At 37.9% G+C, this 24939-nt stretch overlaps 1 protein-coding gene across 1 annotated transcript in view; it reads right to left on the bottom strand.

Annotated features, from left to right (window-relative positions):
* The window catches only part of SMC2 (structural maintenance of chromosomes 2), an 88278-nt gene extending 77814 nt beyond the window's left edge, over positions 1 to 10464 (bottom strand). The window contains exons 1-3 of the mRNA XM_083131395.1: positions 10033 to 10464; positions 4779 to 4928; positions 2361 to 2522 (exon numbers count right to left, since the gene is read on the bottom strand). Of these exons, the coding sequence (XP_082987521.1) occupies positions 2361 to 2522; positions 4779 to 4928; positions 10033 to 10200 (480 nt within the window). The 5' untranslated portion in view covers positions 10201 to 10464. The remainder of the gene's footprint in view (positions 1 to 2360; positions 2523 to 4778; positions 4929 to 10032) is intronic.
* Between the last annotated feature and the right edge of the window lie 14475 nt (positions 10465 to 24939).

Below are 24939 nucleotides of genomic sequence, written 5' to 3'. Positions count from 1 at the left end.
CACTTTAAACACTGCTCCCCAAAAAAAAGGAAAAAGTTTAATTCACATACTGCAACCACATAGTTATTTGAGCAATAAATATCAAACTGACCTGAAGATTGTTTTTCTTGTACAATTTACGATATGTTTTGTACATTACAAGGTAATTTTTAATAAGCCTATCACGTAACGTATTTGTAATATAATTCATCTCCTGTGCTACTTCATTCCATAGCGCATCAATTTTGGTCCTTATTATTGGGCTCAGTCATAATCGTACAGAGGAGGCTTCGCTCGCACAAGAACGATTAGCTGTTCTGGATCAAGATCCATTTTTAACCTTGACCGCACTGTCAAACTTACATATAATATGTGCTGTCAAACAATACAGTGATGAGTCACATGCAGGTGGTGTGCTGAGAAGAAAGGATTCGCACATGAGCAGAGAGTTTTGTCACATCATGCTCCTCCAAGACCAAATTCCTGAGACCTTCACTGTTTTGTTGCAAACTGTTGCAACGTGACTCGAGTCAAATGTTTCGTCCAGTGTACGGCAGCTCATAAGAGCCCCATGTTAAATGTTCCCAGAGTCCATTTGCAAAAAAAATGGCTCATTGTGTCAGATCCGGTCTGTGGCTGGCCTTATATGTACATTAACTCAAACTTCCTCCATGGCATGGTTACAATCATGAGCTTTCACATGGTTTTCTTGCATTTCTTCCATTTAGAACCTATAAATCTCAAAATCACACTTTTCTGTGATATTTTTATTATCTTACAAACCAAGCAATGTTATGAACACTGTAGAAAAAAAGGTTCTTTCACTCTTACCTGTAAAATATATTATTTTTATTCAACTGGCCAACTTATGCAGATTCAGTAAACAATTAACCAATTAAAATATTCAACACTAGGTCTGTTTCATATACATTCCTCTTACAGACAGAATTAATCAACTGCAAATAACCCCACTGCAAGAGGTAAATCTTGACCATGAATTGACCAATGTGCAGATAACATTTTCTGCACGAACTGTCTATGCTTTGCATTAATTAATTTGTGTTGTACATAGAATTCTTTTCAGCTGGATACGAATCATTAAGATTTAATTTTACCCCTTCAAAACAGAATTATAAATTAATTTTGTGTGCAGTTTACACTGTTTATATATGTAAACAACAAGTCAGTGTAATCTATGTATCAATTACATATACCAGATGTAGACACTCATAGACACATCACTGCTCCTCCCTTTTTTGAGAGGCAAAATCTTGCACAGGTACATGGTTATGTAGATTCATTAAGATGAATGTAACATTCAGCAGCTATGTAGATTCATTAAGATGAATGTAACATTCAGCAGCTGTAGATTCACTAAGATGAATGTAATATTCAGCAGCTATGTAGATGCATTAAGATGAATGTAACATTCAGTGGCTATGTAGATTCATTAAGATGAATGTAACATTCAGCAGCTATGTAGATTCATTAAGATGAATAAAACATTCAGTGGGTTCCTGGATTCAATCCTCAGTGGAGGCACCTTCAGGCCCATAGCTAGAATTGATCTCCAGGGGGGGCCTTTGCAGACAAAGCCCAATTTCGACAGTATTAAATGAAGGTAAATTACATGTGGGGGGGTCATCAAGTTAATGTAAAAATTTAGAAATATATAAATACTACAGTTTTTTACAACATCTCTTGAAGTGTTAATTGACTACTACTGACATTATCCCTTACTACACAATCCATATTACTTTTGATGATACAGATATTTATACCCTATCATACAAGAAAAAATACACAATATTAAATTGTAGTGCCTAAAGTACATTCCACCTTACCCGAATCAATAAAACAAACTCCCCTTCGTTGCCAAAAATTGGGAGCTGTTGACCTTGATGCAGATGTGGAAGGGGCAGCTAAGGTACAGATAAAGAAGTTCCCTTAAAAAAGACCTTTCTAAAGTCTAGAGAATCTTCTACCTAGACTTCGGCTCATAAACAAGATGAAAGAATGTAATAGCTTCTGTCTGGATTTTCACTTTTCACTGTAAACAAATTATACAAAAAAAAGGTTTACCTAATGACAAGGGGGATGAACCCCCCTAGCCCCTGTCTGGGTATTGCATGTGGTTCAAACCCTACATTAAAGTGTAGGTCCAGTCCTGAATAGCCTGAGCATAAAGTGGACTTAAAAACAAAACAAATCATGCAGATTCTGCACTGTATGCCATCTAAAATTGAACTGACAAAATAGTAACTAAAAATTTACATACATATTGGTTAAAATTTCACACCAACTCATTCATACTATATTTCACCTTACATATATTGACTAATTATTTACTAAACTCTAAATTTACTATAAATGCAACTTACCTCTGGTGGTTTCATATTAATCACTTTAGTTATGTGGCCTTGCATGATAAGGAAATGAGGATTATTTACATTCAGTTGAACTGAACGAAAAAGATCCTGAACTCTATTAGCCTGTACATTGGTACCATTGATAAGGTATTTGTTTCTTCCTCCTATGACAACCTGTAAGAAAATTATTTAAAAGTGAATATTTTAAGTAATTAGATTAAATATATAGAGCTCCCGCACAGCCCTCTTGCCTTTGTATAAGTGGTTCCAGGTTTTATTCCCTGTGAAAGATTCAACAGTTGTTGTTTACACAGTCTCGTCTGAAAAGTCGGAAAGCAGCAGGGATGGAACCATGAATGGACCACACATCACTCAGTAGAAAGCCTCACTCATTTTGGCAAGGGCTGTTTGCACCATAGAGGGAGTGGGTATATTAAATCAGAGGGTGTACAATTTCAGGGTGGCCACTCTAAGGCCATGATAAAATTCATGTATAATTCCCAGTTTTCAAGGAGGACTTTCCAAAAATTTAAGGGTACAAGATGTTTTCTCTGTCTTTCACCACCCACACATATATACACACAAATATATTAACATTATAAAAAGTCTCTGTGAATCCAACGTATCCAAAAAATTCCTAACTCAATTCAATTAAACAGTATACATATTTACAATATTTAATTTAAAGTGCGGAGTTTAGATTTACCACTTCACATACATCTACAAACAGAAGTCACAAATGTTACGGGATATACTAATCTAAAAAAATGGTTTATTGTATAAGAATTTCGAACTCAAATTTACCTAATCAACTTCAAGATATCTTTATCTTGCAATAATCTTCCGTCTGTCAGATAGATTGTTTTGCAAATGACAAAAGTAAACTTACTGAGATAATTCTGTTTAATAATTCTTTCTTTCCTTCCTCGATAAAAATAAAAGTTAAACTGTAGAACTTACCTCAGGGTATTTATAAATATGTACAAATGCAATGAGCTTTGAAAAAATAAAAATTGCATTTTTTCACCTCTGCAGAATTCACACACAATTCCCAGAGCCAAAAATTCACATATAATTCCCAGAATTCCCGGTGAGTAGCCACCCTGAATTTCATAAAAATAAAATTCCCTGACTTTTCAGTCCAGACCAAACCATTAGGAAACAACGTTAGCTCAGTTGGTAGAGCATCTGGCTGCCATGCGGAAGACCCAGGTTCAAATCCTGGGCAGGTGATCTGGACCAGGAAATTTTCCAGTCAATTCCCTGTTTCTACTCGGCTCTGAGAACCACCCATCCTCGTATCAATGGGTACCTGGGAGCAACCCTAAGGGGTAAAGACAGCCGGGCTTGATGACTGCATCATCCCGACTATGGCCGAGATCAAGAATATCTACCTCCACATCACCCCATATGCCTTCATGGCACATGCACAGGGGTACTTTTACCTTTCTTTTTCACTTCAACTCATTAGGGTAATCAGAATACAGAAATACGTCTGGAAGGTCACAATATTTTAGCAAAACACATACACACTTAAGAAAGTTTTAGAATATTCTCTTCAAATGTAAATGTAATAAAAGCAAGAAAAGACACTCAACAGTAAATGGATGTTGAGGCAGGGGAAGGGAAGCAAGTATGTGTGTCTCAGGAGCGAGCTTTACTGTGACACTTGTCACCTATTGACTAACAATTAACAAAGAATCCTCAAAAAATGTCAACAAGAAAATTGGTAAAAATAAATACCAAAAACTTATTGGAGTAAATTTCTACATGGTAAAGAGTTAAAAACATAAGCCCTTTTCCCAGTTATTTAATATAAAATGTCAAACTACTGGTAATACACAGTATATCAAACTGAAGAAGCTTAGGGAGTTGTAATTTGTCTGTTCAAAAACCTACTTTACTGCATTCCTACAAATACATGAATATTTTTCCAGAATTTCTCTGACATTTACATGATTTTTGCAGCAAAAGTAAATTCCCTGACTTTTCCAGACTGTTAGACACCCTGTAAAATACATATTAAAAATCTTAAACATTAAGAAATAATTTAAAATTTTGAATTTTATTCATATTGCTACTTGTAGTTCATGTAGAAAAAACATGAATTTATAGGAAATATTTTGATTTTCATAAATTAAAGAAAAGGCATAAACGAGAAATAAAGCTATTTTTTTTAACAAACCTTTAGGAATGTGCTATGAAGGACATGACAACATTTCCCCCTTGCAATTGAAATAACATTTAACTGAACTTCGAAATTAATACACACGAACTTCTATGGAGTAAAAGATAAATTATTCACCTTTACATTTAACTACCTTTTACTGCAATTCTAAAACTTTTGATATTGACCCATCTCAAACACATATTCCCATAAATAATTTATTAATTCACATCCAAAACTTATATATGAAAATTAGTGCCTACCTGTCTTGTGATTGAAATTTCTTCATATTGTTCATATCCTAATGGACTTTGATTTCTGTCTCTGTTATCGAATTTTATGGTCACAGTGGCCTTGGACACACCTGCTTGACCACTCTTGTACACAAGTTCTTGAAGTGATCCAGCTCTAACCTATGAAAGAAATCATTAAATGATTGATTCAATTTGTATAATTTCGCATTTCTGCCACATTTGGCTGAGGATGAATGATGATATGATGAAATTGATGAAGGGACACTCACAAAGATCACTTGTGCCCAGGCCAATATTCGAAACCTGGGACCTGTAGCATCAAAACATGCTGTGCTAACCACTCTGCCATGGAGGCCAGATATGAAATAAATGATTGGTACAAGCTGTCTCCAATATAAAAACCTTGTTCATATCTACAGGGGTGCCCATCCCCCCCCAAGACACTGGATGCAGTCTCCCCAAAATTCATTCACCATAAGTCTCCACCTCCCCCCGAAAATTATTTTCATAAATATCTAACCAATCAATTGAAATGTCAGAAAATAATTTATGTATAAACACTGTTTTTGGATGGGGAATAAATGTTAAAAAGCCCACAACTTAATGATAAGATAGAAAAATCTAACTGAGTACACCACTGGCGCATGCAAGTTTTTTTTTTAAAATTTATTTATTCTTTTTTTTTTTTTAGGGGGCTGGAATTGTAAAGCTACATATTACATAGCTGCGTTCTGGGAGAAAAAAATATTTTATAAATATTATTCTTTTATCTTAGTTTTAAAAGTTGTTCAAAGACAAAAATGGTAATCGGAGTAGTTTTAAGGGGAGTTTGCTTTTATCATTTTACCTTTTCCTGAGTTCCTTACTGCTTTCATTTGAAAATAATGATTTTCTCAAAATTTCAGGAGCTGCAGCAACATCAGTTCTCTCACCCTGTGTACACCAGTGGGGCACACCAAATATTCGTGCTGCAGTTGTCTTTACCAAAACTGGTTTGTTCGTATGAGTGATACAATTACTGTTTTACACACAGAGCCATAGACAGTGAAAATATAATTTGGTGCCTACTGCAACAAATTCTCCTTCTGCCCGACCCTGTGGCCGAGTGGTTAGCACATCACGCTGCGACGCCAAGGGTCCCGGGTTCGAATCCCGGTCGGGCTTGGTTGTTTGTGAATGTCCATTCATCAATTTCATCACTCATCTCCATCTTCGCAAATTAGCCAAGAGGCACAAAACGCGAAGTAAAATAAACTAAATCAAATCAAATCAAATTCTCCTTCTATGCTTAGAGTATTTCATAGTCGACATTTTCTGAATTGTATCTTAAGTGTAAAATTCACTTCCTGCGATTAGTTACAAATTCACATTTTGCATTATATATTTTTCTGTCATATCAGGTTATTTATAACGCATTACTATGTAGTATATTAAGTACAATTAATACAGTACTTGGAATAGACAATACAGCAGTATTTACCTATCTCTATATATATAAAAATGGATGTATTTGTGTATATATGTGTGTATGTATGTGTGTGTGTTTGTTCCGGCATAACTCTTGAACAGTTCAGATTGTTTTACGATTTCTCCTAGCACAAATACTAATTATCGTAGAATTTTGGAAACCATTGTCACACGGAATTTGAACCTTTCTTAAAGTAATGAACGCTGTTTGGACTCGAAAAAGTGTTATGTTGAAAAAACAACTTGAAAATTACCTTACGCACTTCTCATGGACAAGATATTCTCCGTCGACAAACAACAGTAAATATCGTAGAAGCGTGGGAATGAATGTAGAAGTAAATCAGAACCTTAGTAGAATGCATTTAGGGACTTTATTTTAATGCTAAGGGAACCAAACCTAACCTGCCTAACCAAACCACGATAGCATATATTGAACAAAATATTAAGTAATCGCTAATACTCCACAGTATGTGTTAACAGACATAATTCGAAATCGAACCATGTAAAAATTGTATTCGTAGCATGATGAAATGAAACTTGGGCCCCTGATTGTATAGAAGTATATGGAAGTAAAAAACCAGTGTCAAGGAAACATGAAGTAAATAATCGCCAAAACTCTGCAGTATGTTTTAACAGACGTAAATCGAAAACGAACCATGTAAAATTGCATATGTAGCATGATGAAATTGCGGTAACAGTTTCATACATCGGAGACATTTCTTCAAGTTTACACAAGAAACTACTTACGGAAATTACTTTTTCCAAGGTTTACAATGTTCGTCGAGGTATTTTCTTTCAACATGGAATATATTTGACCGGGATATCATGTACTTTTCAAGAGAAATATCTCACTGACACACAATTGCGATTGTTTTCATTTGATTGCCCTACGACAACCGGATGCTGCGTACATTTGATGACGTAAGCTCCTGTCAGTGTTTCAACCCCCCCCCCTTTTCTTTTACTATGCTTGCCTAACGTAACCAAACCTAACCTTATCGGAAATGGTTTGTGGGGCTATCAGTCACCTACCTGGGCTATACGTCAGCTATCCATGCATAATGTATAATTTCCACTGGTGATGAACACGATAGTAGGTATCTTTTGGTGCAGAAAGTTGAAACGGTACACTGCATACCCACGTGAGTCAAGATGTGCCCGCCATATTGTGTGTTCCGGAAGCAAAGGAAGAAATAAAGAAAAGCACTCAGAATGTAAAAAATTGAGTTTGTTTTCATGTCAAAAGCATAATGGCAGCTTGAACTATGTTCCGCAATACAAAATTGGTAAGTACAAACCATGCAAAACACAAAATATCCGATTTTAATGTGTCTCCGATCTATGAAACTGTTACCGAAATTGCAATAAAACAAAACGAACGTGGGGCACCATACTCGCCTAACCTAATTAGGGAACCCCTTCACACTACAAACGTTACCTATATAGCAGCAGCAGAACTTGGGACCGCACTTTCTAATACTCCTGTAAAACTTGCGAAAAATCATTAAACATTAGTACACTCTGTCACTAACACCATCTGCATTATCTCCTTCCAATTGCAATACTAAAGGAGTAGCACATTCCGACATTTCATGACATTTACATGTAACACTTTTAGTAACAGTTGTATAAGTTGGAGACGGATTTCTTCAAATTTACAGGAGAAAAGACAAGAAAGTACTTACGGAATTGCATTCTTGAGGACTTTCTGAAGCCAGGGAAATTGTTTTTTCGAATCGTGCAACTTATTTGGCCTGTAAGTAATGTATTTTTCGTCATTCATCATCTCCGTTGTATGATAGCTCGTGCTGCAATTACCGTCAACTACGTGAATCAAATGTTCCGTGCGTTCGATTATGTAACACCCTGTCAGTGTAGCAACCACGGTAGTTTTACAAGATGACGTGTGAGAGGTTTTTTTTTTCCAATTTAAGGTAACACTCTAGTTTACGTCCTTTTCCTAAGGAATACATGTCATATATCGTTGGAAAGCTTATTTTATAAGGAATTGAACAACGTAAATCCCAAAGCGAGCAAAAATTTCCTGAAGGAGTAAATCGAGAAAAACCGATGTTGTCCGGATATGTGCAATTGAACGTACCGAGGATTTTTTAGATGATGAAGCACATATTTAGGGGTGAAATGAGTGATAATGGAACCTAACCTAACCTCGTAGGCATACCTCGACCCTGTGAATGGTTAGTGGGGCTATCGTGAACAGAAAGTGTAAAAAGAAAAAGGTACTTACCAGAAGAGATGCCAGGTGCCGCACCACGATCGCGCACTGCGAACGCAAAGAAGCAATCACCATGCAGATAAGGACGTAAAGTAGAGTCTAGCCTCAATTTTCGCTTAAAAATCTTTTGTGAGGCATTTATCGGTTCATAAGTTTGGAAACACTGCACATCAGCTGACGATATGTTACTCGTTTACTATCCTTCGGACACATTTATATATTTTTAGAGAAGAAACTACTTACCGTAATAAGTTCCTGTAGCATTGTCGAACATCGGGAAGGTGTTTTGTGTGATGTGGGAATGTTTCATAGCTGAAATTCATGTTGTTCGTTGAAAATTAATTCTCCGACAGAGAATAGCTAGCCCCACGAACCATTGGCACGTGGTTAGGTTAGTTCTGTTAGGTTAGGAAACATAGTTAAAATTTGGTGTCGTGTTAGTATCAGGATCTAGAAATTGGAAATAATTGCGAACCATTGGCGCTAGCCCCACGAACCATTGGCACGTGGTTTGGTTAGTTCGTCTCAGGCAAGCGAAAAGGCCTATCAGAAAGACGTACTGGTAATGTGAAAAATTGCAATTAATTTCATCAAAACAACGTTGATACACCTTCAGGAATGTTCCGCGAAGCAGATACATAAGTACGAATGTCAAAAATTGACGAAACGAAAAAATTAGAGGTGTCCGAAGGATAGTAAATTTTTACCCCACACTTTTATTTTCTGAACTGGGTATAAGATTCTCTGTTAAGAAATCTTGGTACTACTTTACTATACTGGAGACACCTATCAATGATTTATTTCGCAATTTTTTACATTGCTAACGTACTATTCTGCATTGCGGAACATTTCTTTAGGTGAAATAATGAATTTCTAACGAAAATAATGTCTATTTCATACATTACCGAGTACTTACTGTTGTTCCTTATATCCCACAAACCATCCACGGGGACGAGGTATGCCTACTAGGTTAGGTTAGGCCTGTTAGGTTAGGTTCCATTAGCACTCCTTTCGTTCAATTTAGCATATACAGACAACATCGGCTTGTAGCAGCAGCTATAGCGCGTCGGAAATAGATTTTCGTAGAAAACCACATGCATTCGCGTTAAAATGGATCAAAACTACATTCCCGAACATCAACAACGCTACAGAAAATGATTTGCGTAAGTACTTTCTCCTGTAAATTTGAAGAAATCCGTCTCCGGTATAGTCAAGTGTTACCGAAATCTTAATATACCACATTTACTTATATTCAATCTACATGTTCAAGAAAATCTTTGGTTCATTGTGCGGGAGGGGAACCTAGAAAACCTTCTATGTCTGCCCCCTTCTATTGGGAACCTAGAAAACCTTCTATGTCTGCCCCCTTCTATTTCAGAAACGTATTCCCGATTTCAAAAATATTCTGACAGTTTCTAATTATTTATCTTCCGAATAATTTCAAATGGTGCAATTTCGTTCATGGAATGACGTGACAGTAGCTAAAATAATTTAAATAAAATATAAAATAAATGCAGGACTATTGTGATCAATACTAAGTAACTTCATCGATATACTTACATTTGATAGGTTCGTTATACCTAGCAGGAAACAAATTGCATCCAAAATATTCGATTTTCCACTCCCATTTAATCCAGTGATAGCATTAAATTCAGGATCAAAACCATCGATTACAGTTCTTTGGCCGTAAGATTTAAAACCTTCTATTACCATTTCTTTCATATACATTTTGGAATATGTCACAAAACTATCACGCGTATATCAACAGTTTTCCCTTTTTGAATCTCCTCGCCTTATGGAAATACACAGACGTACTCTATTGCCGAAATGCACGAACTCACAAATTCTTCAAAAACTTCGCGCGGTAAATCATCAAATTCTCCGCCATTGCAGGAAGTTCGTAGTTCATAATGCAGATTGAATTTACAAGGTGACGTAAAATAATATCTTAAAAATAATAACATTAATGCCTTTAAATTTTAATATATTTTAATTTTAGTATTTTATGGCAATATCTTACAAGTATGAAATATTACTATCATTCTTCTTCTTCTTCTTCGTGACCCTTACCGCCGGGTATATGGCAGTTTTGGTCAAAGGTCTGCGATGTAGTACACTTGTGAGCAGAAGTACCATTGAATCGAAGTCATAGTAAGTTGTGGTCGTAAAGATATTGTAATATTACACTTCACTGTATTTTAGTACTGATCAGAAGCTTGATCATACACACAAATTTCAAAATTGAATACCATTCTGTCTGGCAAAACTATATAATATCCACATCGTACGCGGTGAAGGAGACGATAATAGGAATGGTATGGATATGGGAAATGGTATTTTGGCTCTGTGTAAACAGTTAAAAGAGCGTGTCTGTATTTGCTTCTTAACGGGCAATGGAAGAAGAGATGAACTGGCGTTTGTTTGTTTTCTCCGCAATCACAAGCAGGGGAGGGATTTTGATGCAGTCTTGCTAGGTGTTCGTTTGTGCAAACGTGTCCCGTTCGTAGGCGAAGTGTGGAAGTTATCACTTCACGAGGAAGTTTCAGTTTATGAAACCAGGGTCGACTGACTACTTTTTCTGCGTACCATTTATAAGTGGTCGTATTTGCAATTTGATTAAGTGCCCGAGCTTCCCATTGGGAATTAAGTTTCATTTTAACTCGGGGTAGAAGATCAGTATAGGATAAACGAAGGGGAGTAGGAAAAGGAGTGTTCTTTGCCTTTTTTGCGTATTGGTCCACTAAATCCTGATATATATTAAGATTGCTATGAGCTTTTACGTACGTAAATTGCACTCGTTGATCATTTTGGCGGAGATTTAATGTAGTTTGTAAGATCAGGGACGGGAGAATGGGCATGCGGTATGCATCTTTTCCACAACGATCGAGTGTAAATAAAACACTCATTGCGTCAGTTAGAATTAGAGTTTTTTTAAATCCCGCTCCAAGGGCATAGAGCAATGCCTAGTGTATGGCATAACATTCTGCCGAAAATATGGACATGTCTTGCGGTAAGGAGAATTGTCTGACTATGTTTTGGCAGGGTGCGTAGAATGCGCAGCCGACATGTTCGTCATCTTTTGATCCGTCAGTGTATATGAAGTCATAGTCTGGCCAAATTTCTTTATAATATTCATGTCGACTGAAATCAACATAATTGACATTGACAGGTGACTCGGTAGGAATCCTCAAAGTGTAAATCAAGGGATTTTCTATAGTGTAACTTAAGTGATATGCTTCTCTATCTATGTTGTAACAATACAAAAAATAATATCTAGAACATGATCTATCCAAGGGTAAAGTTTCACCCAGTTTTCGTTGTATTGCAAATGCTTTATTGAAAGGATGGTTGTGTCTTTCCCATATTTTAAATAGAAATTTCGTAGTAGAATACTGGCGTCTAAATGAAAGGGCCTGTTCAGCGCTCTCGTTGTAGACACTAATATTTGGACTAGATTTCATTAATCCTAGACAAACACGGAGTGCCTGTCTCTGTAAAATGTCTATTTTATCGGTCCAAGTATCAATCGTCCCACCATAAACGGGTGCCGAATACTCGAATAAAGAGCGAAAGCAATTTTTGTAGAACAAAGTCATAATGGAGGGGTGTCCACCCCATTTCGTGTTCGCCAAACCTTTTAGAATATTGATTATTTGTTTTCCTTTTGCTAGCAGTTTGTTAATATGGACTTTCCAATCAATTTTCTATCAAAGGAAACCCCCAGGTAAGTACAGGAAGATACTACCGGAATCTGTAGTATATGTGTCAGATTGTTAGGGTGTCGGTTTGATGTATAAGGGTTAAATATTATAATTTTTGATTTCTCGGCAGAAAAAGATAAACCGCGAGATAATAATTGAACACGTAGAGTATGAATCAGGTTGCGCAATTCTAAAATTCCTTGTGTGGTGTCTGATGTACTTTGATAAAAACAAAAATCGTCAGCATATTGAATGATGTTGTGAGTGGCCCTTGGTATTTGATGTATATATTTGGTGTAAATGTTAAATAGGAGGGGACTCAGAGGGGAGCCCTGTGGTATTCCGCTCCGAACCAGTCTCGGGCCCTTCACATCATTATGAAACCAGAAGACCAGAATACGTTCCTGATATAGATTCCAAGCTATTTTAGCCACAATCGGGTGAATGTTTATTGAATCAAGAAGATTGCATAATATTGAAATGTCAACGGAGTCATATGCTTTAGCGATGTCAACAAATAAGCTGAAGCAAAATTGTCTCAGGAGTTGGCTATTTTGAATAGCAACAGTGAGTGTAGCAATAGCATCCTGACTACCAAGACCGATGCGAAATCCTAATTGTGTGGATGGGAAAAATTGGCGTTTTTCTAGTGTCCAAACGATTCTATGTTGGAGGGTACGTTCGAATAGTTTAGCCATAACTGGTATCAAAACTATAGGTCGATATGAAGAGGCTTGCATGGTTGGTTTGTTTGGTTTTAAAATAGGTATCACAATATGTTGGGTCCAGCCACGTGGTATTTTTCCTCTGCGATATACATAATTATACATCGCAGCAAGAATTTCGAGCCCTTGAACTGGTAAGTGCTTTAGAATTTCATAGGTAATACCATCGTAGCCAGGTGCCGTGGATTTGATTTTATCAAGGATATTTTTTAGTTCTTTAACTGAAATAGCTGGGAAGTCATCAGTAAATTCGGTAGGTTCACGGTCATAAAAGGGGGAAGGCATAGGGACGGATGGGGGGGGGGTGAGAAGATCCATAAAATCTGATTCCCAGGAAGTATCAATTGGACGTGGATGGGAAACATGGGGATGTCGGAGAGAATTGAATTTCCGCCAAATTATACTAATTGGCACGTTAAGGTCAAGAGACTGACAATATGATTTCCATGTCTGACGTTTAGCTTTGATATATGTTTTTTTCGCTATCGCCTGGGCATTCTTTAGTTCTCGCCAGGTATCCGGCATAGGATATCTGGCGTATAATTTTGCTAATATTTTCTTTCTTTTTTTAATTGCGGCACAGGTTGGGTTCCACCAATAGAGTTTTGGAAAACGGTCAAAAGAGTAAAACTTTTGTCTTGTTCCGCTGTCATCGAGTGCGATTGTTAGCATTTGCAAGAATATGTAATGGTCCTTACTGAAGCCGAATCATCACTATAATATAAACGGAGGAAAGTAGTGCGGAAATTTTCCCAGTTTATGGAATCGCGTTTCCAGCGACGAACCGGAGGTACAGTTGTGCTTGTAGTCGATAAATTAGCCGGTAAAGAAAGGAAAATTGGGGTATGATCACTCCCTCTTAAATCCATGTCGTTAAACCAATTGATGTTATTGAATATATGTGGTGATACTAAAGTGAGGTCTATACTCGTCGGGCTGGATCCGTTATGAGGATAATGTGTGGGGGAACCATCATTCAGAATAATAAGGTTATTTTCAGTAACCCAATTTTCTATTGTGGTTCCCAGCCTATCCGTCCGAGAGTTACCCCATATGTGATTATGTGCATTAAAATCTCCTGTTATCAAATATGGACCCGGAATGATTGTAAAAAGTTCGTTCAAGGCTGAGAGTGGGATATTCTGAGAAAGAGGATGTGGTGGAAAGTACATAGATATAAGCGTAAATAAATAATGAGCATATTTAATTCGGGCGGCAGCTATTTCACCTTGGTATTTTTTTATTATTGGGAGGGAATGTGGAATGTTAATTACGGAATGGGGTATATTTTCATGGACATATACAGCAACTCCCCGTTGATTTTGGTCAAAGGGAGGGCCGTACATTATGTAGTGTGGTAACCGATAGTTCTCATGATGTGTACCTTTCACCTCCTGTAGACAGATAAGTTGTGGACGGTAATCCGCCAACATATCTTGAATTTCGCATTTACGTGCCGATAGACTGCGCACGTTCCATTGTACAGTAACAGGCAAGGACATGTTTTTAGGATAAGGGAGGGGAGGTGATAGAGATAAATATGAAAGATATCGGGGCGTATTAACGACCCGACATAATAGACAAGAGGTGTGACGTAAGTTCTTGTATTCTTCTAATTATTTTCTCCTGTTCGTGTATTTCTGGTATATTAACTACAGAGGCCCATAGATCCGGAATAAGATCAAGTAGAGAACGATATATTGATCGCTGTTCGGGAGATAATGTGTCTCTGGCACCATATGTCCGCATAGGGGGTAAAGTGTTATCGGAACGAGTCTCTGTTAGGCCTTGTTGACCTTGAACCTTCTCGTCTGTACGAATCGTGATACTTTCTGGTGTACTCTTAGGTGGAATTATCCCAAGTGCACCAGCTCCTGTACTACGAGGCGGAGGAAAGGCTCGGGATCCTATTGGGGGTGAGGGATGGAAAATATCATCATCTGAGGCACTGGTAGAAGAGTCCGAGGTGTCAGAGGTTTTCTTATTATTATTCTTCTTACGTCTTCTTCCACGTGTAGGGCGCACCAGAGGTGTACAGTCCTGGGTAGAGTTAGCTTTATTATTTGTAGGAGGTTCTTGTCTCACGATGTTGGAATAAGTGTTTCTTCTTGTAGAGGCCGGTGGTCCCCCAAAAGAGGTACCTGCTTCCAGGGTAGGTAAGGTTGGGTATGTATGTGGATCGTGTAGTGATCGTAATACCTCCGCCTTTGTGAGAGGGGCTACATATGTACCCCGTATTTTGTGGCTAGCCTCAAAGTAAGAAATATTTTCTATTGCCATACGAGTATGTATGGCATGAGCTTCCCTCCTAGCTGGACAATTCTTATCTAGAGCATTGTGTTGTTCTTTGCAATTTATGCATTGGGGTGGTTTGTTGCAAGATTCCCCATGCTTTGGGGATCCACATTGTGGGCAATTTGCTTTCGATTTGCACTGATTTGCACCATGAGACAGTCTGTAACAGCATTTGCACTGCAAGACAGGTCTAATACGAGGTTGTACGTCCTTGATTTCGAGATTTAATATAATTTTTTCTGGAAGTCTGTTTCCGCGAAAAGTGACACACACTACAGTGGAATATCTGAGTGTGAAATTCGCATCGGAGTTCCAAATTTTCTTTTGTTGTCGTTTGGCACTTATTGCCTGTATGGGACCAGCATCAATTCCTTCCAGAATATCTGTTTCTGTTAAGTCTATGGCCACGCCAAAAATTTAACCCTCTCTTTGAACTAACGATTGGGGTACGCGGGCCAGTACGGCTAGTTGTGTGTGTAGTGTTCGGTCATTAACGAACGTGTTGGCTGCTTGTGCACTAGCAAATGTGACTCTCACCCGATTTCGTCCACATTGCTCTACTAGATCAACTGGGATTTCATTTTTACGAAAAAAATTGCCCAAACTTCCCCCATTTAGTTTGCCAATATTTTTATCCACTCCTTCTAATAAAACAATATATGGCACGGTTGGCATGTTTAAAACAAAAGTGTTTAAAACACTTTGTTTTAAACGTTTAAAACACACGGCTTTGTTTTTTTTACAAATGTTTTAAACGTTTAAAACAATCTGTTTTAAACATGTTTTTTTACAAGTGTTTAAAACACATTTTGGTGGTAGATATTTTATAGTCTGTGATAATTTTTTTGTTTGGCAACCCTGTTTTTCATTGAATCTGTGTCAATTAATCCGTTCTTTACAGGTCTCACTTATCGCACAACACTTGAGCAACCTTATGTCCTGACGTCACAGGAGAAAGCTTTATAATTTTAGGCTAAATGCCTATGTTGTTAGGTTAGGCAGGCTAGCAATGTATGCATAAGGTAGCAAGATTGTTGTGCGACAAGAAAGACCCGTGCTTTACTGTAGAAATCGAAACCTCTCAGTTCCTTGTTTCGTATCGTCCTGTAAGTTTGAGACTGGTGGAAGCTTGAAATGGAAACTAATATCTAAATACACAATGCGTGATTTTGATCGTGACGTGATTTTTTTTCTTTTGCGATACGATTCATTGGTTTGTATAACTGAATGAAGCGCAGATGCTTACTTTTGGAAACATAATTTTGTACTTTGAAAAAAATCATCTGGAGAATCTATTATGACACTGCAGGTTGTTTTCTGCTATATAAACTGTTCAGGCAGCAGGAAATATTTCACCGTGATTTTTTCAGGACGAGGATAGGAATTCTATAATATTTAGTTTCTTGAAATTTAGATGAATATAAATCCTAACCTACTTCAGTAGTGGCGGAAAAAGGGGGGCTATTACCCACAACTTTTGTCCCTGCAGTCACGGCCGCCGACTTGTCAAAATTATTGGGGGGGCTCTGATCACTGAAATAAATTATTGAATGACTCACTCTCTCCCTTTTTTAAGTTTTGGCCACAGTGTTCGGAATCTCATAAAAGTCCGAACCGGACTTCGGGAAATGATTTCCCGAATTTTCGGGATCCCGTGCAGTCGGGAAATACCGAATGCTCATTTGAAAATGTCGTTATTTCTCGACGTTTTCTGCATTGTCAATTTCTGGAACTTACCGTAAATTGTTAGTTTTTAATCCAGAAATCACTTAAAATGAAAATGACGTGTATAATTCGAGATTTTCAGAGCTGCGGGAAATTTTGAATATTTCCCGACTCAGTAGGGAAATTGAAAATTTTTCCCGTCCCTAATAAAAGCCCATGAATTCCTCAAAAATGTCATTTTTTTTATTCACAGTTCGAATGCAGAATATTAATTGTCCACGGTTGGATATGTCACAAGTTTCGTCAACCATAATAGCAAAATATTCCCGACTTTTATTATCTGTTCTGAATGATCTCGTTCTGAATGTCATGCGAGAGCCATTTGTAGCCCGAACGTCCCATCCACTACCCTAGTTCATGCACATCGTCTTTTGAAACTCATGTTTAGTAAAAATTTTAACAATACTCATAATTACATACTTAGTATATACTAGTAATAAATCATGCGTTTTGCTGTCTCTGGTCATAGCCTCCCCAAAGTTGATGGTTTAGCGGTTTTAGTCCACCAAAGTTGATGGTGTAGAAAATTTTAAATGTGTATTAAAAGTTAAGTTCATGTGGCACAGTTCAGAGTAAACTTTACAAGAGAAGCAAAATAATACATTAGATCTTCTTAAGCAAAATTATTTGGGTGGCTCTGCCCCCACATTGTTAATATTGGGGGGGCTCGACCCCCCCCTTTAAGCCCCATGGAGTCGGCGCCTATACCTGCAGTAGAGGTGTGCGAGATCCCGAAAAGTCGGGACCGGGATCGGGAAAGAAAATTTCCGTCCCGATCCTGACTTTCCGACGTTTTGGGATCCCAAGCAGTCTGGAAATTCCGAATGGTCATTTTAAAACGTCGTCAATTCTAGACATTCTCTGCATTGTGGTTTTGTACCAGAAGTGCAAAAACAAGCACTTAAGATGGAAATTACATGTAGAATTCGAGATTTCAAGAGCTTTGGGAAATTTCGAACACATCCCGTCCCGAAAATTTTCCGACTTTTTCGGGAAATTGAGAATTTTCCCCGTCCCGACCCAAAAAATTCTGTACCCCACACCCCTACCCTGCAGTATGGTAAACCTTATCTCCAAAGGTAAATAAACTGTCCTTGTCGCCATTGTACTCATAAAAATGAGTATTTTTTCTCTTTAACGACTTTAACTATAATTTACTGGGAAAAGGTTGAATTTGTTTTGTTTAAAACATGTTTAAAACATGTTTTTTTAACTCATGTTTAAAACTATGTTTAAAACAAAAAAAACATGTTTTAAACAAAAAAAACAGTTTGTTTTGTTCTTTTTAAAAAAAACACAAATTTTGCCAACCCTGATATATGGTCCCGAATGATCTCTAGAATAATTAAAGTTAGGTATAGCAGATGTGGGTGATTTAGCTACTTTTTCCTGGCCTACTTAATTGTTTTCCTCTCTTTGCCCTTTGGGAACACGTTTGCTTTTGTGATCCGTCATGTCAACTTCTTCTCGATCATTTATATCTGCCCAGTCATTCTGGTTTTCCGTTACGTCAGCCAAAGCTAACATAGCATTTGCTGCGTTAAGTTCATTACTACTTTCTTCCATGTTGGGACGATCTAATTGTTTCCCGGTATCCTTTTGAAACAACTAGAAAAATGTCTGTCACAACACAATCGTAGCACTCGATAGTCACACTTTCTTACGCTTTTCGCGTTCAAAATCTATCACGTATGTATTTATCGAATCCTGAACCTTTCACTTCTAATAACAGATAACTTTCAAGTCCACAATTATTAAAAAACCATGTAAAATAGACACTTCCAGAAAAGTACAACTTGAAGTTCCATTTTCACAGACTCGAATTCTCCTTCTTGAATGCATTTTTCTTTCCCACCACCCATATTACTATCATGCCTTTTACTAAGGCGATGTACTTTTACCAATATTTGACAACAAATGAACATCGAGTTGGTCTCTTCCAGCAATGTTGCCAACTCGGTTTATTTTGAGCCACATCTCGTAAACATAAACATTGGCGACGTCTTGGCCGGTTCCCCCGGAACTTCCGGTTTAGCGGTGGCGGGCACTGAGGAGTAGTTAGTCTAGCATAGATAGATCAATAAATCTCACATCTCTAATTATTTTCAAATCACAATATTTTTTTGTCTTGTTAAATGCACAGTTCATATGCAACACTTTTTTTTCAAGCGCTTCTCGTCCCTCGGTGCGATCCGTGCGGGCAAAGCTGGTCTAGCTCCCTCTTCCTCCGCCTCATCAGTTCCAGGTAGAAACGACCGCCCGAAGGGAAAGGGAAGATTTCTGCCTCTACCTCCTTTGCCCCGTCACCCCCGCTGCAATGGTTGAAAGCCCGTGCTTTCAGGTCCTCCAGTCTATTTCCCATAGCTTAGATAGGGGATTCGTTTCCCTTCGATTTCTTTGTAAATCCTCTAAAGAACTTAGGGGAAAATTATCTGCAGTACTTATGTTCTCTGTATTTACACCACAACTTTTTACACGTTGTACAATGTGTATGTATAACATGGGATGTAGTTTTATTATTTATGAAATGGAAACGTATTATGTGCAGACAATAATGTTATGCTTTATTTTTTTCCAAATACGGAATATATAATGATTAAATAACAAATATTAGCTCAGGCCTCAGGCTCCATCTGGCTCTTGTTTTAGTAGTGTTTTATTGAAATATACTAATCTCTTGGCCTCCAATTTTAAAAAATGGGTAAAGAGTCGTAAATACGGACGTATTTATTTGGGCAAGAGGATGCACGTTCATATTGTTGTTGTTGGTTTGGTTAATTTTACTTCGCTTCTCTGCCACATTTGGTTATCGCGAAAATGAGGATGAGTGATGATGTGATGAAGTTGATGAAGGGATATCACAAAGAACAATCCAGGCTGGGATTCGAACCTATGATGAGCGCGCATTCTTGTTCCTATGTGTTGTACTCTGCATTGAATAAGGAAATAATTTGGAATGAAAAATGTATCCCAGAACTCAAAAAGCCAAATGAACATTATTGAAGAAACTACAAAAAAGTGTGTTTTGTTACCAGTTTATCTCCTCTAATATGTTGAATTTTTGCCACTTCCCATCACTTTTTCTAGCTGTATAGATTTAATCTCAATAAGTAGCTAATGAGCTTAAGGAAGTCACGAGGGACCATCGTAAACAGAGAACTCTAGACTCCTGATTTCACATTACCCTGCAGATGCACTGGGAGAGATTTTTTTTTTTTTTTTAAAAAAAGTGTTGCTCTTCCATCACTTTACCTACCTTCTGCCATGACGATGAACGTTGATAAATTAAACAGGTGAAGAGTGGATACAAAGGAACACTCATGCACAGACCAGGGATCGATCCCGGATCCTTCAGTAACAAGGTCGTGGGATGGAGAAATTAGGGAAATCGAGCAATGTAAATATTTGGAAAAAAAAAAACGTTAATCATATACAAAGATGATGTTTCAAAAATCCAATTGAAAATTACCACTGAGGAAAAATGCAGTCTGTTTACTGATACCTATGTATTTCCACTCATCTTTGTTGTCGGCTGACCTCCGTGGGTGAGTGCAAGTGGTCCCAGATCGGTACCCGATGGAGGCACATATTGGTTCGGATCCCACTTTAAACTGTAGGTTCAGTTCCGATTAGCTTTTCTGTGCATAAAGTAGACTTAAAACACCAAATCGACAAACAAATCAACCAACCGTGAGGAAGTGGTTATCTCAGGGATCAAACCCCGACCTGGGCATATATGTTATTTGTTTTTGTCTCTTTTCCGCCACTTTTAGCTATTCGCGAAGATAATACGATAAAATTGATGATGGGACACACACAAAGAACACCTATGGCCAAGCCAAGATTCGAACCCGGGATCTCTGGCTTAGTCGTCAAATCGAATCATTTTTCATTTTCGAAAGGCGGTGGGAGTTACGTGTACTTTTTTTTGTACTCATTCATCATTTTGCAATCTTTTCCTGTTTTTGACTGTTTTTTTTTTTAGGAATACCGGGCCCTAAAGTGGGAGTACCTACACCAATCCCGCTTGGGCATGCTACTGATTGCTACCCCAAGTGTCGACGTCACCGTAGTACATTCCAGTACAGATTCAACGGCATAGGAAGTAAGAAATGAGCCCTTGTTTTCATCAATTGTGCGACACAAGAAAGGTATTTGTTAATTTATTACAATGAAGGAGTGGACTTGTTGAATCTGGATAATGAACTGCAGTGCATATTTAAAAAAGCAACGTGCCTTTGTGACCGCCAATTGTACATGCAGACATACAAGTATCTCATATACATCACGTATAGTACAAGCACGATGACCTCAAAATGAACAATAGTTTAGATATGTTCAATTATTTTGTGAATGGAAATGTGAGGTAAATAGAATGGTGCCATTAAACTGGTGATATTGTTGTAATATATGCTGAAGTGAATCTTTCCCAGCATATCTGCAGAAGCAATGACACACAAATGCTAGTAAATATGTGCGCCAACAACTTCCCCTTGGCCCTGAGTTAAGGGAAAAACATGCCACTTTTACACGATTCTACTTCAAACAGTAAGGGAGCTTTCAGACTGAAGCGACAAGTGACATGGGGATTTCACAGCGAAACGACAAGCGACACAGAAGCATTCAATCTAAAGCAAACGATTCTCCTAACAACTTACCGAGGAGACACGATAAAACGGCCCCAGTGTGAGTCATCTGACCCGCCAGCGACAAACGACACTTGCAACTTGGTCGCTTCGGTTCAGAAGACTTTGTTCATTTCTGAAGATTGGTTTCCAAGAGGCACGTGTCGCTTGTCACTTCAGTCTGAAAGCTTTTTTTGCCCCCCACTTTTGGCACCTTGCCCCTCCCCCCCCAGTTTTGGAACCCAATCGCCGCCACTGTAAAAAGGTCATTCTGATTTAGATGAGCCCCCTCCAAGTGCCTCAGCAGCATGTCAACATATTTTCAAGACTCACTTACACATCCAGACATGGTTTGGAAACAAACTAATACATATTGACCAGGGATGGAAAAAAAATTTGGCCAAGATTTGAAACCAATGACAACCACCCAATCTGTTCCTCCTGCTGACACACATGGCTGCAGGGCAGCTTGTGGAGACTTCTGTGGTAGTCGGAGATCAGGATATAGCTGCACTGCTATGTGCAGGGACATAGCTTGATTGACCAGTTTGGGGGGCCCGAAACGAAATATTTTTTTTATCAAACCAATAAAAACTAACAAACTATTAATATACCATATAGGCCTACATATATGTATGTGTGTATGCACATGTATGTATGTATGCATGTGTGCTTATATATATATATATATTGTTGGAAGGGAACAGTAGCGAAGCGTAGTCTTACGAAGGAGGCAAGCAATGTTTCAGTACAACAAAACATGTAGTACAACGACATGCCGAGGGGAAAGATTCAAGGTTTATAGCCTCATTTACCCAGTCGCTGGATTTGTCAAAATATCGTAATAAAGTGACTGTACTAAAAATAAACCATATGATCCGCAAAGGTCACATTTACTTTTTTAAAAAAATCCAGGTAACGTTATTCATATGATATTAAACGTTTTGCATATGCGAACTTTCCGCATACGACTAAAGGGAGACGGAATTTCTTACTTACTTATTAGTACTTTTATTTGTTCATTATTATTTAATATGGTCAAACGGTGACCAAACCGATTTAGATAAATAAAAATGGGAATCATTTGTTTATTTTACGCTGCATGATGTAATTTAGTATTTTTGGGCACCCTAAAAACTGCATTGGAGTAACTTAAACACTAAATAAAAAGTTAAAAACAAACAATGAAAAATTCATTTCAAAGCAAAGAAACACATGCATAGACGATGTACTCACCACAATAAATTTCAAACTCTTGGTGTTGGTCGACCCCCTTCCACGATTTTCATTTTAACACTTATCTCTCTCGAGCTAAACAAAGCAATTTTCAATTGCTCAATAATACACCCGCACTTCACATCAACCGTTCCTAAATACGCGTTCATTCCGATAAATTCACAGCACAAAACACGAAGCAACAAACACTCACACTATCCCACGTGCTTTCCACAACTGCAAATGCAAGCATCCACACAAGATCACTTTGAAAATCTCTGAAACAACAGAAAGTGATACCAACCTATTTCCTTAATTTTATCCGTCACAAAGGAAAGATATATCAGTTTGGAGATAAAAATTACGCGGAGGAATCAGAATCATTTCAGCAGAACGAGTATGTACATTAATATTTAAGTAATAAAGTGTCATTCAATGGCGTGCCCGGGGCGAAGGGGGGGGGGGGGTTTGGATGGTAGACATAATCCCCTTTTGGCCCAGTATATCTAAGAAAAAACGTCAAAGGAAGGAAAAGATGACAAAATGGGGACCGTAAAAAGACCCTGGAAACACCACTTGTGTCATAATAATAGAACTTAAAACATATTCGGGCCTCCCCGATGGCGCAGTGGTAGTGTTGTCGCCTTGTAATCAAGGGGTTCTGGGTTCGATACCCGGTGGAAGCACAAGTGTTTCAGATCCCATTTTAAACTGTAGGTCCAGTCCCGATTAGCCTTACTGTGCATAAAGTGGACTTAAAACAACAAATCAATCAATCAATCATTAAAACATATTCTTGTGCTCATAATATGCAGAATGTATACGATTTACTTCTATGCCATGTACAAATATCAGTATATAGTTCTTTCTCAGATAGCTTTATTTTCACCCCAAGTTTTATTCAAAAGCAGTCAATTTATTGATTGTAAAATTTGTGAAAGAGCTCACTTGAATTACTGCGTAAATAATTTGGCAGTTGCAAACACTGGTAGCGGTCAACACTTCTGGCGTAATTTGAGCTGGACCGACCAGGAAGCAGGGTGCAGGACCAAGGTCCGTTCAATCTTCCCTCCCTCCCTGAGAAAACTCTTCAGGGGGGTGCAGAAATTCCACTGCCCCAACTCCCAATGTCAACTTTTTTTACGCGTTTTACATTTCGCGAAATCTAAAATAATTTGTAATATAATATGATATATATGGAATTTAGAACAGTGATAATAACTTCTTTTAGTTATTTTATGACTAACAATTATTATTATATTTGCGATCTTGTTTACGTGTTCATAAAGACAAATATTCGTTACTAGTTTTTGCTGGCAACGTACCCATAGATGAATCCTTCTGCTTTCGGTTGAACTCGGCTATTTTCGGGAATCACGCAAGCTCGGAAAGCACAGCTTTTTGTAGAAGCTTTGTGGACGGGTTCCACCAGAATTTCACGCTTCGCCATGTGACTCCTTCGGAGGCCTTATTTTCCCGCAGAACGGCTGCAAGAATTGAGGCTGGTGCTTGCTACAGAGCTGCTGGGGGAGTTTGCGGCCGCATTTTTTCGCGAAATCGAGTGCGATGGAAACTAAATACGGTTAGAACATTAAGTACATTAAATGATATTTGAATTATGCAAGCAGTGCTTGCATTGCTTGTACTATATCTTCGCCTCTGGAAGGGAACATTATCTTCTCCTGTACCCCACAAAAATCTATGAATATAGACTCGCAAAATCCACGGCTATTATTCGGGAATCTAAATGCAAAATTAACTCATTACCTTAATGGCATCTAGACAGTCTTTAAAAATCCATGTATTTTCTCTTATGTTAGATTTGAGACACCAAGAACAATGTCATTAGTTCTTACTCCTTAGATTTGTAAATTTGCTCGAAGAAAATTGAGAAGTAGAGGAAAGCCTCTTTCGTGGGTTTAGATATAAATGAGTGTTGGAATCAGGTAAATATCATAATGGTGCAAAAATGAAATATTTGTGTAATGAGTTCAAGCTAGGCATCTCCCGACACCCTTTAGTGCAAGGCGACCGCGTTACTCACTATTCTATGGGACCATTGGCGTTTCCAGAAATTACTGTTGGGAGGGGCAAATTTCAGTCGGGTACCTCACCGAACCTACAAGTGCAGTTTTATATGAACAATAGGTATATGATTTTTTTGGCAGGAGACAACTATGC

The sequence above is a fragment of the Lepisma saccharinum genome, chromosome 1, assembly GCF_977018435.1.
Source record: "Lepisma saccharinum chromosome 1, izLepSacc3.1, whole genome shotgun sequence".
Taxonomy (NCBI): Eukaryota; Metazoa; Arthropoda; class Insecta; order Zygentoma; family Lepismatidae; genus Lepisma; species Lepisma saccharinum.
Note: the sequence above shows the minus strand (reverse complement) of the source record. Positions and strands in the feature narration are given on the sequence as shown.